Source organism: Canis lupus, chromosome 3, assembly GCF_048164855.1.
Source record: "Canis lupus baileyi chromosome 3, mCanLup2.hap1, whole genome shotgun sequence".
NCBI classification, from domain to species: domain Eukaryota; kingdom Metazoa; phylum Chordata; class Mammalia; order Carnivora; family Canidae; genus Canis; species Canis lupus.
This window is the reverse complement of record NC_132840.1, coordinates 54,962,330-54,976,388: the sequence shown is the minus strand read 5'-3', so window position 1 is coordinate 54,976,388 and position 14,059 is coordinate 54,962,330. Positions and strand designations below refer to the sequence as shown.

Below are 14,059 nucleotides of genomic sequence, written 5' to 3'. Positions count from 1 at the left end.
ATTTTTCCTGTTAAGTCCACCAGAAGTGACCTTTCTTGTTTGCAGCCAGGAACCCTAATGACTAAATGCAAAGAAAATAAATCTGAAGAAATACACATCTGCATATTAACAGTAGTTAACTCTGGGCAGGGGGTGTCACCGGGCTTTTTAAATTTGCTATAAAATATTTCAACAGAAATTTAGAATGCCACAATAAATACCAAGTATTACATGCAGAATTAGCAAATTTTGATGCTTTTTTTTCTTTTTTAAAAAATTTATTTATTAATGAGAGACACGGGGGGGCGGGGGGGAGAAACACAAGCAGAGAAAGAAGCAGGCCCCATGCAGGGAGCCTGATGTGGGACTCGATCCCCCTGGTGTTCAGGATCACACCCCCTGCTGAAGGCGGCGCTAAACCACTAAGCCACCGGGGCTGCCCAGATGCTTTTTCTTATTTGAGTTAATTTTTTTTAAGAAAAAAATACACATTGTAAATCCTCTCTCCTGTCACGCTTTCCCATCCTGTCTCCCTCTCTAGAGACAACCACTATCCTGAAGTTAACGTGTACTCTTTCCAGCTATGTTTTTAAATTTTACTGTATGGGTAAAATATTAAATATGCTATATATAAACAATTTAGAGTACTAACTTGCCTATTTCTATATTTTATAGTAATAATATCATCCTGGTCACATTCTGCAGCCTGCTTTTTTTCTCACCTAGCATTTGTGCAATCTACTCATGTTGATTAATTTATTTTAACTCCACTATTCTCTGTGTAAATAGGCCAACATTAGTTACCTATCCACCATTGGTGGTCTTTTAGTTTATTTGCAAGTTTTTGCTAATCCAAACAATACCACAGTGAACACTTTTGTAGTGGCCATGGGCACCCTTGCAAGTATTTCTCTAGGTTCTATACCAAAGAGTGGAACAGCTAGGTCCCAGGGTGTGCGCATATTCAGACACGCTGCATGCGGATGTGGTGTTTTCCAAAGCGATTCGATCGATATACCTTCCCACAACGCTAAAGTATGAGTGTTCCCTTTTGTTTTTTTGTTTTGTTTTGTTTTGTTTTTTTAAATTTTTTTTATTTATTTATGATAGTCACAGAGAGAGAGAGAGAGAGAGAGAGAGGCAGAGACACAGGCAGAGGGAGAAGCAGGCTCCATGCACCGGGAGCCCGACGTGGGATTCGATCCCGGGTCTCCAGGATTGCGCCCTGGGCCAAAGGCAGGCGCCAAACCGCTGCACCACCCAGGGATCCCCGAGTGTTCCCTTTTGTTTCACATCACCACTGATGCTTGCTATTATCAACCTTTTTAATTTTAGCCATTATGATGGAGACGAAATGGTATCTCATCTGGGATATAATTTGCATTTCCCCAATTACTCGCAAATTTGCCTGTTTCTTCATATGTTTACTGGCTTTTGAATTTCCTCTATCATAAATTGCCTGGTCCAATCCTTGGCTCACTTTTCTGTTGAAACTGTTTGTGTTTTTCTTATTTCTTTGCAGTAGCTCTTTGTTTATTCTGGATATGATACTTGTCGTCATGTACATTGCAAATATCTTCTCCTGGTTTCAGTTTTTCTTTTTATTTTGTCAACTGTCATTAGAAACTTAAAATTTTTAACCTAACTGGTTGACTATATTGGCCTTTTCTGTTAGGATTTGCTCTTCTTGTGGTATGTGTTTTAAAAGAAGTCATTTCCTACAACTTGTGTACTCATTAAGTCTTGTTTGTCACATTTTGGGCTTTGATCTACATGAAATATATTGTTTTGTGGATGGTGTGAAGTAGGATCTAATTTTACTTTTTTCCATATGGATAGCCATATGATTGCTTATAAGGTAACTGCAACTGAAAAAATATATATGTGAATATACATATATGAATAGATCACTCCCAAAGACACAAACCTTAGTCTTTTGAGAACCTACTGCATGGAAAAAGAATGATCTCAATTAAAGCAAAAGAAATCATTTATTCAATAAATATATTTGGCAATTTGAGCAAAACAAAAAACCTATTTAGCTACTGGAACCACATTACATACCAAAATAAATTCTAGAGGGAGTTAAATGTAAAAGACGAATTCATTCTAAGACCAGAATATGATATTAATAAATATTTATGACTCTTTTGATGGAGTAGGAAATAGCCATAGAATGCTTTTAAAATACCCAGGAATAAACGTACTAAAAAAATGTGTGAGATCTTTATGAAGAATATTGAAAATGCCACTGGAAGCCCTGGAAGGAGCTTGGAAATGCATCTCCTGTTTTTAGAAAGGAGATCGAATATATCATTAAAAAAATTATTTTTCCTTAATCTACACATTGAATACCATCCCGCTAAAAGTGATTTTTAACCAATCAAGCAGACTTTACGGTTTATATTGTAAAATAATATCAAGCACAACCCAAAATATCCTGACCAAAGTTGATTGATCAGGGAGGACATATTAAAACGTGTAACAAAGGTTTGTAATTCTTAAGATGGTTCTTGCAGATGCGAGGAGGAGGGGGGAGGCAGGTCTCACACCGAGAGGGCGTGGCTTCTTTAGAGCACCTGGTGGTGACTTAGAACCAAATCATCTTCACCAAACTTCTGCCCTAGGCAGTGAATTCATGGTCTTCCTATGCCTCCACACTCACGGAGACAGGCTGCTCTCATATTTCTCCTGCACCCAGGAAATCCTGCTTCTCAGGATCCCAAAATTGGCCCTTGAGCCCTGATACTAATAAGATTGCCAAACCAGCATCAACATCTCTTGAGAGCTTGTCAGAAATGCAGAATCTCAGCCCCTCTCCAGACCTCAAATCCCAAACTGCATTTTAACCAGATTTCCCAAGCAATTTTATACACATTAGAGTCTGAGAAGTGATATGTTAGGCTGACCTTGTCAGTGGAATAAAATTAAATATATTACCCCCCCCCACACACAATACACTTATTTTATTTGAAATAAGGTTTATTTCAAAACTGCTTTCTTTTGTATGCAATTTTATTTATTTTTATTTTTTTTAAGATTTTATTTATTTATTCATGATAGACATAGAGGGAGAGAGAGAGGCAGGCTTCATGCTGGAAGCCTGATGTGGGACTTGATCCCAGATCCCAGGACCATGCCCTGGACCAAAGCTAGGCACCAAACTGCTGAGCCACCCAGGGATCCTTCTTTTGTATGCAATTTTAAAAAACATTGGCCATTTTTGTACCAATTACTGTTTTTTTTTTAAAGATTTATGTATTTATTCATGAGAGACACAGAGTGAGAGAGAGGTAGAGACACAGGCAGAGGGAGAAGCAGGCTCCCTGCAGGGAACCTGATGGGGGACTCCATCCCAGATTCCAGGATCAGGCCCTGAGCCGAGGCTCAACCACTGAGCCACTCAGGCGTTCCCCACCCCCCTTTTTTTTAAAGTAGGCTCCATGCCTAAAATGGGGCTTTAATTCACAATGCAGAGATCAAGAGTTGCATGCTCTATCAACTGGGCCAGGCAGGCACACTGCTCCTAATTATTACTATTTATTTATTTATTTATTTATTTATTTATTTATTTATTCATTCATTCATTCATTCATTCATTCATGATAGACAGAGAGAGAGGCACAGACACAGGCAGAGGGAGAGAGAGAAGCAGGCTCCATGCAGGGAGCCTGACGTGGGACTCGGTCCCCGGTCCCCAGGATCACGCCCTGGGCAGAAGGCAGGCGCTTAAACCGCTGAGCCACCTGGGCTGCCCCTATTTATTTATTTTTAAACCGTTTCTCTTGTTAACCTCTCTCTCAGGACATGTGCCCACGGGTCTGAAATGCCACCCTGACCAGGAGCATCTGATTTACCCTCTGGGCTGCACGATCCTGATTCAGGCGATAAACACCCAGGAACAGAACTTTCTGCATGGCCATGGCAACAATGTCTCCTGTGTGACCATCTCCAGGAGCGGGGTCTACATAGCCTCGGGACAGGTCACTTTCATGGGCTTCAAGGTGAATGAGCTGAGAATAGCTCCCCATAAATGGACAGAGAGGTGCCCTCCTGGGAAATCCACCCCAATCCAGATCAACTCTATGCTGGCGTATGTTCCTCCTCCCCTCCCTCTTCTTCCTCTTTGCCTCCTTCTTGAGCTCATTTTCCTTCCCTAAGCTGAGAGTATTTTGGTGTTTACTCTAGACCTTGTAGCTGGTGCACTGATTATGCTCAGAAACCAAAAGTCCCTGCTTAGTTTAAAACTCTTTCTAAATAAGTAAATAAATAAATAAATAAATAAATAAATAAATAAAATAAAACTCTTTCTAGGGGTGTCTGGGTGGCTCAAAGGGTGAAGCATCTGCCTTCAGCTCAGATAATGATCCCAGGGTCCTGGGATGGCAGTCCTGCACGGGGCTCCCTGCTCAGTGGGGAGCCTGCTTCTCCCTCTGCCTCTGCCCCCCCCTTCATGCTCTGTCTCTGTCTCTCTCTCAAATAAATAAATTAAATATTAAAACAAAACAAAACCCTTTCCTGTTTGTTGCCACTACATTTGAAAGAAATGATCTAATTTCTAGAAAAGTGCAATTAGTGATTATTTTTCACCAAGACAGAGTAGCTCTCTCTCCCCTGCTCCAGACTCTTCTGAAGCCAGTCTGTGATCTGACAGTGTATTCTTGCCCCCAGGCTGACATCATCTTGTGGGATTATAAGAAAAGAGAGCTGATTGCCCGGCTGTCACTTCACAAGGGCAAAATTGAAGCACTGGCCTTTTCACCAAATGACTTGTACTTGGTATCACTAGGAGGCCCAGACGATGGCAGGTAATGAACTCAACAGGTTTATTTATTTTCCACCACGTGTATTTCCAGATATGTCGTGCACCCTCTCCCCCTGGACGTTCTCTGTCAGCCTGTCCATATTCAGCTGTGTGTCATGTGAAAAGTGCATGGGGAAAATATGGTAGGGCAGCAGTTCTCAACCCTCACTGTGCATCAAAACCCACCAGGGAGCTTTAGGAAATCACTGATACTTGGGCCCACCTTCAGAGGCTGATTGGCCTGGGCTTTAGGCAGTCTCAAAGTTATCCTGGTGATTGTAAAGTACACTGAATTTGAGAACCTTCGCTGTAAAAGGATGATACCATCATCATCAATGACAACAGCAAATTTAGGGCCAGGTAGGAGGCCACTTACTGTGTGACAGGTGTGTATGGAACACCTTAGTCAAGCCTTATCTCCTTAACTCCAAGTGGAAGCTACTGGTGCCATGTGACAGGTGAGGAATGAATGCCACCAACTGGTAAGTAGCAGAGCTGGGAGAGTAACCCTGGCAATGTGACCCCAAGGGTGGCATTTAAAAAATTATTTATTTATTTATTCCTGAGAGACACAGACAGAGAGGCAGAGACAGGCAGAGGGAGAGAAGCAGGCTCCCTGTGGGGAGCCTGATCCAGGACTCCATCCCAGGACCCCGGGATCACACCCTGAGCTGAAGGCAGACCCTCAACCGCTGAGCCCCCAGGTGTCCCTCAAAGGCGACATTAACCTGCCTCGCCAAGACACGATCTTTGCCCCCACCGAGGAACCCAAGAGTCAAGTGTAGGAGGCAGAGAATACGTACACATGAAATTAGGGGGAAAATATGTAAAAGCATTGTGTTAGAACAATCAATACAGTACATATTCCCATGTAAATGCTAAAGGAGCATAGTCTGTAGAAGAAAAACAAGAGAGTCTGAGTTTTGCGTAGGATTTAATGCTTTGCTGCACTTTCACAGATAGTTTCTTGTTCATGCTTTGTGGTTCTATTACAAAGGAAATTTACATTTTTAAAAGATTTTATTTGACAGAGAGTGATCAGGAGCAGGGGTGGGGCAGAGGGAGAAGCAGACTCCCTGTTGACCGGGGAGCCCATCTTGGTTTGGGGCTCTACCCCAAGACGCTGGGATCATGACCTGACCCAAAGGCTGATGCTTTACTGACTGGGCCATCCTACATTTTCATTTTAAATTTTATTTGTTAAAAATATTTTTTCAAATATAATAAACAAGGCTATATTAGTTTCAGGTGCACAATATAATGATTCAACAATTCTATATACTATTAGGTACTTAGGCTGCTTCTATATCTTGGCTATTATAAATACTATGGTAAACATATGCATGTATCTTTTTGAATTAGTGTTTTCATTTTCTTTGGGGAAAAAAACAGGAATTCCATTCCTGGATCATATAGAATTCATATTTTTAACTTTTTGAGGACCCTCCATACTGTTCTCCAGAGTGGCTGCACCAGTTTGCATTCCCACCAAGAGTGCAAAAGGGCTCCCCTTTCTCCACATCCTTGCCAACACCTGTTGTTTCTTGTGTTGTTGATTTTAGCCATTCTGACAGGTGTGAGATGGTATCTCATTATGGTTTTGATTTATATTTCCCTGGTGATGAGTGATATTGGGCATCTTTTCATGTGTTTGTTGGCCATCTGTATCTTTTCTGGGAAAATGTCTATTCAGATTCTCTGCCCATTTTTAATTGGATTTTTCTTTCTTTTTTTTTTTTTTTTTGGTGTTGAGTTATATTAAATTTTTTATATATTTTGGACATTAACTCTTTACCGGATATGTCATTTGCAAATGTCTTCTCCCATTCCAAAGGTTGCCTTTCTGTTTTGTTGATGGTTTTCTTCACTGTGCAAAAGCTTTTTGTTTTGATACCGTCCCACTAGTTTAATTCTGCTTTTTGTTCCCTGTTGGCGGAGATGTATCTAGAAAAATGTTTCTATTGCCAAATGTCAGAGAAACTATTGCCTGTGTTTTCTTCCAGGATTTTTATGGATTCTGGTCTCACATTCAGGTCTCCTTTGTCATAGATTAATTGACCATAAAAGTGTGGATTTATAATATCTAGTATGGATATTTTAACAATATCTATTCTTCCAATCCATGAGGATGGAATGTCTTTCCATTTGTGTCTCTTCAATTTCTTTCATCAATATTTTATGGTTTTCAGAGTATAGGTCTTTCACCTCCTTGGTTGAATTTATTCCTAGGTATTTTATTCTTTTTGTAATTGAAATGGGAAAGTTTTCTTAAATTCTCTTACTGTTACCTCCTTATTAGTGGATAGAAATGTATTTTTGGTATATTAATTTGTATCCTGCTATCTTACTGAATTCATTCAGCCATTCTAGCAGTCCTTTGGTGGAATCTTTAGGGTTTTCTATATATAATATCATATCATCTGCAAATAGTGACAGTTTACTTCTTCCTTACCAATTTTGTTGCCTTTTATTTCTTTTTCTGGTCTGATTGCTGTGGCTAGGACTTCTAGTACTATGTTGAATAATAGTGGTAAGAGAAGACATCCTTGTCTTGTTCCTTCTAGAGGAAAAGCTTTCAGTTTTTCACCATTAAATATGATATGTGAGCTGTAGGTTTTTCATATATGGCCTTTATTATGTTGAGATATGTTCCCTCTAGACCTGCTTTGTTGAGAATTTTTATCATGAATGGATGTCGTACTTTGTCAAATGTTTTCTCTGCACCTACTGAGAACAACCTGATTTTTTATTTACTTTATACCAATGCCATTTTCCCTGTGTGTCTGTATAGACATAGATCTCATTCTTTGCAATGACTGCATTGTATACCATTGCACAGATATGCTGAAATTTGGCCAACTCGCTATTGATGTCAGTGCCTTTTATTTGTTTTTAAATTTTAAACTTGCTTTTGAAAAATGGAAGCTATACCACATCCGTGGTTTATTTATTTTTTATTTTTTAAAAGATCTTATTCATTCATTCATGAAAGAGAGAGAGAGGCAGAGACACAGGCAGAGGAAGAAGCAGGCTCCATGCAGGGAGCTTGATGTGAGACTTGATCCCGGGACCCCAGGACCACGCCCTGAGCTGAAGGCAGGCGCTAAACCGCTGAGCCACCCAGGGATCCCCATACATCTGTGGTTTATAAAGAAAATGTGTTGTCCTGCTATGCACAAGAATTCAGAATTCATATCCCCTCCACTATGAAGAGCTCTCCCCAGGAGCACTGGGATTCTTTTTTTTTTTTACACCTTCATTGAGATATATTTCACATACCATAAAATTAACCCACTTAAAATATATGGGTATATACTTTTTGCTATAGCGGTTAGTTGAGTGGATTTTTTTCTTTCTTTTGTTCTTCAGTTCTTTCTTTCTTTCTTTGCTGAAATACTTCCCCAAAGACATTTTTTACATGTCATGTTGTGTAACTACCACCACAAACAATTGCAGAGCATTTTATACACTCTGAAAAGAGACCCTTCATCCATTAGCAGTCACTCCCCACTCCACCACTACCCTCTCAGCCCCAGGCAACCACTAATCTACTTTCTGTTTCTATAGATTTGCCTGTTCTCAGTGTAGCATTCCATAAACGGAATAATACAATATATAGCCTTTTGTAACTGAATTTTTAAAAGATTTTATTTATTCATTTGAGAGAGAGAGTGAGTGAGTGAGAGAGAGAAAGAGAGCACAAGCAGGGGGAGGGACACAATGAGAGGGAGAAGCAGACTTACCCCTGTGCAGGGAGCCCGACACAGGCCTTCATCCCAGGACACTGAGATCATGCCCTGAGCTGAAGGCAGATGCTTCACCGACTGAGCCACCCAGGCACCCTGGTATCCTCTATTTTTTATTAAGCATAATGTTTTCAAGGTTCATCCATACTTTGGCAAGTATCAGTACTTCATTCTTTTTAGCGTCAAATAATATTCCATTGTATGGCTCCACCACATTTTCTTTATCCTTCAGTTGATGGGGCTTTGTGTCTTTCCCAGTTTTAGGCTATTAATAATAATGCTGTTATGAACATTCATGTACAATATTTGGATTGGATGTATGTTTTCATTTCTCTTGGGCATGACGTACTTGGTTTTAAGAGTCTTTTTTGGGGGGGGGAGGAGGCATGATATGCCTCTCAAGTTTTCCACTTCAGATGGTATCTATCAATTTCCTATTAAGAAAAAAGAAAAAAATTCTGGCTCTTAACACAACTTCCTACCTCCTCATTCCTACCAATCTTGATTCTACTTGGATTTTAGACCCCTGGTGATAATACATTATACATATAGGAAATTTGGGAAGCATAGCGAGGCATATTTTTACATTAACAACTTTGTACCATCTGCATTCCTTTTCTTTAATATTTAGATGATCCCCAGCATTTTTATTTTATTTTATTTTTTATAAATATTTTATATTTATTTATTCATAAGAGACACAGAGAGAAAGAGAGGCAGAGACACAGGCAGAGGGAGAAGCAGGCTCCATGCAGGGAGCCTGATGTGGGACTCGATCCCAGGTCTCTGGGCCAAAGGCAGGCGCTAAACTACTGAGCCACTTGGGCTACCCTCCCCCCAGCATTTTTAGTATTATTATCTGAACATGCTCAATTTAAGACTAATTTGCACCCAGAAAGAAGGAAAAGGAACCCAAAGCAGTGCTTCTCCATGTGTGCTCCCCAGACCAGCCGCATCAACATCACCAGGAACTTTTTAGAAAAGCAAAATCTCAGGCCCCACCTCTGACTCAGAAGCTCGAGAAGACCCTGGTGTATGTTCATGTTTGGAAGCACTGCCTGAGCTCATCCTTTTCATTGCACTGTTTTGTTTTTTTTTCCTGGAATACTTCTCCAAGGAAAATTTTTTACATGTGATAAATGGGCGGTAAATGTTTATGCCTTGCTTATCTGAAAATGTCTTTATTTTAGCATCAGACTTCATTGATGGGGGGGAGGGGGTCACTGGTTTCTAGCCTCATTATCATTTTCCTTCAAAACCTTTTTAAGTGTCACCTGCTTGTCCTCTAATAACCAGTGCGGCACAGGAGATATCTGGGGGTCAGTGTAATTATTTTGTTCCTTCTCTCTCTCTCTCTCTCTCTCTCTCTCTCTCTTTCTCTCTCTTTCTCGAACCACTAAAAACACTGTTTCTTATTTCAAGAGCCTATCTTCCCCTGACTCTTTTGGTCCTTCTCGTTTTGGCAGCGTGGTCGTGTGGAGCATAGCCAAGAGAGAAGCCATCTGTGGCAGTCCTGCAGCCAGTCTCAACGTGGGGAATGCCACCACAATAATCTTCTCGAGGTGCCGGGATGAGATGTTCGTTACTGCTGGAAAGTACGCGTCTGCATGCAGTCAGGGTTTTCAGAACTCGTACATCACTCTATTTGCTTGGGCAGAAAGCATGGCCATTCCAATTTGGGGGAACACAGTATTCATCCTGCAAAATTACCTTATATCATAATTTGCATGATTTTGCAGTCCTTAAAAAGCCTTGTAACTGAAAGTCTTTAAATATGGTTATTTGAAAATTCTGTGCTTCCTACTGAGGAGCCACTGCTTCTCTGCTAAATTCATTTTGGGGTCTGGTCTGTTTGTCGCTGATCATGCACTATCTACAGTGCATGCTCAGAGAGGAATGTGCACGATTGCACAGATCCACTCACTGGTTGATGTTGCTTAGCACCTGTCTTGATTTAGGTGTCCTGAAATGATAGTTTGCAAATGAACTGTGCCAGGAAGTTTCAGATGTCTGACTATTGGCCATATGAGATAATTTCTAGCTTTTACCCAGCTAATGGAGACCAAGCTGAGAGCCAGCATCTAACAGAAGAAATTAATTTACAGATTCACCAATCAGGGCCCTTTCTGGATTGGGAGATGAAGGTTATACCTGCACAAAAGCATCCTCTTTCATGATGTGGTGTGCCGGTGTAAAGGTCCGAAAGCTATGAATGTGGGGTCGGAGTACATGTTGGGTGGAACCCTCTTGTTCATCCCATCTGTAGTCTCCCATCTGTGAAAGGCACACACCACTGGCTGCTTTTCCAGCCAGAGCAAAGAATTACTCTACATCTGCACTGTGTCCTGTCCCCTCCCTGTGATATGCAGCATGCTTTTTTTCTGGGGCTAATTACGAGGATGGGAGGATGGATTTACGTAGGGGCCATGAACCTAGCTGGTTGAATGAGCCAATCCCATATGGAGTGAATCTTATTAGGAGAGCATCCTGAGCCTGGAGCATCTGGCCTCATCCTTCCCTGTCTTCTGAGGGCACTGGCGACCATGCAGTACTGTCACTTCCTTGGGGTTTGCAAAGTGGCTTCAATAAGCCTTTGTATCACCAGGGTCCCGCTGCTCCTCAGCAGCGGCCTCAGCTGCAGGCATCAGCCCACTCTGACATCCAAGGACAGTGTTTCTCCAGGATTCAAACCTTGAATTGAAGCCCTCCTTGCCCAAACTTTTATTTTATTTTATTTTATTTTTTTTTAAGGACAGTCTGTTATTCTAGATCTGCTTTAATTTCATGCAACAGTGATAACTAAGAGTAAGTAAGTACTCGTAAGTAAGATTTCTGGTATGGCACCCACAGTACCCTCCATGTTGGCCCCAGTTTCAGATATTCCATTATATTGTCCCTCATGAGAGATCCTGCAAATTCCAATTTGACATCCAAGTGACATCTACCAGGAGGGCCTTGGAGAAGCTGATTTTTCTTTTTAATTTTGAAAGTACTCAAAATAAGAATTCAAATGAGAAGTATATTTTTATTCAAATGAGAATGTGTACAAAATAGTTATCGAGCACTTATTATGTGCATAACACTGGAGGCCAAAAAAAAAAAAAAAAGAGGAAAACTGAACTTGACTGATCTGTTTTTCTTTTTCTTTTTTTAAATTTTTATTTTGTTTTAAATTGATTTATTTAAGTAATATCTATGCCCAATGTGGGGCTTGAACTCACAACCCCTGATATCAAGAGTCACATGCTCTTCTGACTGAGCCAGCCAGGCACCTCCATCAATCTATTTTCTTTTTAAACATTCTATTTATTTATTCATGAGAGACACAGAGAGAGAGGCAGGCTCCCTGTGGGGAGCTCGATGAAGGACTCAATCCCAGGACCATGGGATTACGCCCTGAATTGAAGGCAGACACTCAATCACTGAGCCACCCAGGTGCCCCCCCCCCCACCCCGCCCCGATCCATCTATTTTTAAGTTAATCTTTTTTTTGCCTTCGACTATTAGCTTCAGCTATGACATTGACCACGATATGTTTATACAATTATTAATTCAGATTAACTCAACATACAGTGATTGAATGCCAAGTATATGCCAAGCCTTTGTGTCAGGGGCTGATTTTCTTTGGCCCACTGTTTACTTGGTCTCATTTTTCATGAGGACAGCTCTCCATAACGAAGCACTTTCCTTGAAAAGATCTTCTCACAACTGCTAACCTTGAAGGAAACATACTTAGTGAACTCTGGTTTGCCCTTTGTTTATTTGTGTTTATGTCTGCTCTGACTACAGTGGGTAACTGGGTGTGAATCCTTGCTCTGCTGTGTTTTCTCATTTGGAGGAGAGAGGGGATCATAAAACCTACCTCGGAGGGTGGTTGTAAGGATTGAGTGGAAGATTTTAAGTAGAACAGTAGGCCTAAGAAACCCTCAGAAATATCCAGTTCTCTTCCCTTCGGCTTCTCCTCCAGGGGAATGCAGAAAACAGAGACAAGATAAACAGATTAGTAAATAGATTTCCATTTGATTGTGTCTCTCTTCCATAGTGGGACCATTCGAGTATGGGAACTGGATCTCCCAAATAGAAAAATCTGGCCAACTGAGTGCCAAACAGGTCAGATGAAAAGAATAGTCATGAGTATTACAGTAAGTATTACTTTTAAGTATTAATGTCAGTAAAGATTGGTACAAATTCCTGTTAACAGTATTGGCCAAGGGGTATATGTGTGTGTGTGTACATGCATGTGTGTGTGTGCATACATGTGTGCACATACATAGGTACACATACCTTGGGCTGCGGGGTAGGGAGGGGAGGTCTGGACATAAGGGATGCTGATTGAGGGGATACAGGTGAGGGAGGGTCTTGTTTCTGGAGCTCCTTTCAGAAGGTAGGAGCTGCCTAGACACAACTTTGGGAAAGAGGAATTATATGTTTTTACGTTGGACTCCTACATGCATATGGACAACTCCATTCTCCACTGACTTATTTCTCTTATTTAACACATCATTGTCATACGCAGATAGACTTTGGAAAATAGGAGATAAAGCAAACACATGTTCTCCTTGGAGGAGTAAATCTTCATCCTAGGCACTCTGAGGTGGTGTCTCCAGAACCAGAACTGGCAGGATATGTACACATGCGTATCTAACACCAGACACAGAGTCTTCCAGTGAAATGCATAGGCTAGCTGGAGTCTAACCTTTCTCCTGGTTCTGAGGTTGGCTTTGATTCTGCCCCCCTCAGAGCTGTTCTTACCCATCTTAGAGTCCATAGAGACTGAGGTAGCCATGGGCACCTTTGTAGGTCAGATGTCCAATGGGGCCTCAGAGAAAGTTTGTCCCATCCCTGATGGGAGCTATTGGGCATCACTGAGAAAACACAGATCTTTAGCACCCTTTTTGTCTCTGATCCCCAGATAGCTGACGATGATAGCTTTTTCTTCCTTGGCACCACAACTGGAGATATTCTGAAAATGAACCCAAGGACCAAACTGCTGGCAGACACTGGGCCTGTGAAGGACAAATTCAGTCTGGTAAGTAGAGACCGCCAGCATCTGTCCTGCCCTGCTCTTTTCTGGTGATTTCTTCCCTCCACTGGCAGCATAGACCTATGTCAAGAGTCTGTGGGAAAAAGGGGCACCTGGGTTGCTTAGTGGTAAGCATATGCCTTTGGCTCAGGTTGTGACCCCCGGGGGTTCTGGGATCGAGTCCCTCATTGGGCTCCCTCTGCTTCTCCCTCTGCCTGTATCTCTGCCTCTCTCTGTGTGTCTCTCATGAATAAATAAATAAAATCTTAAAAAAAAAAAGTCTGTGGAAAAAAGAAGAAGGCTGTGTTGTACCCAGGGCCACACCAAAATTTGCAAGGTGCATTGACTTCTCTGAGCCCTCATCTCTGGTTCATATGTAGAGCAAACTTCCTCGGTGTCCCCAGTTAGGGAATCAGACCACACGTTTTTTACATTTTTCAAGCACCGGGCCTGTGGTTCTGATTTGTACCCATACTGGTGCCAGAATTTTGACAGCCCTGTTACCATA

At 41.4% G+C, this 14,059-nt stretch overlaps 1 protein-coding gene across 4 annotated transcripts in view; it reads left to right on the top strand.

Moving 5' to 3' along the window:
• CFAP52 (cilia and flagella associated protein 52) overlaps positions 1-14,059 on the top strand; it is a 41,688-nt gene that overhangs the window by 2,401 nt on the left and 25,228 nt on the right. For all 4 annotated transcript variants that reach the window (XM_072821143.1, XM_072821145.1, XM_072821142.1 and 1 more), the window contains exons 2-6: positions 3,784-3,983; positions 4,651-4,787; positions 9,996-10,124; positions 12,571-12,670; positions 13,441-13,557. In XM_072821143.1, coding sequence (XP_072677244.1) covers positions 3,784-3,983; positions 4,651-4,787; positions 9,996-10,124; positions 12,571-12,670; positions 13,441-13,557 — 683 coding nt within the window. The remainder of the gene's footprint in view (positions 1-3,783; positions 3,984-4,650; positions 4,788-9,995; positions 10,125-12,570; positions 12,671-13,440; positions 13,558-14,059) is intronic.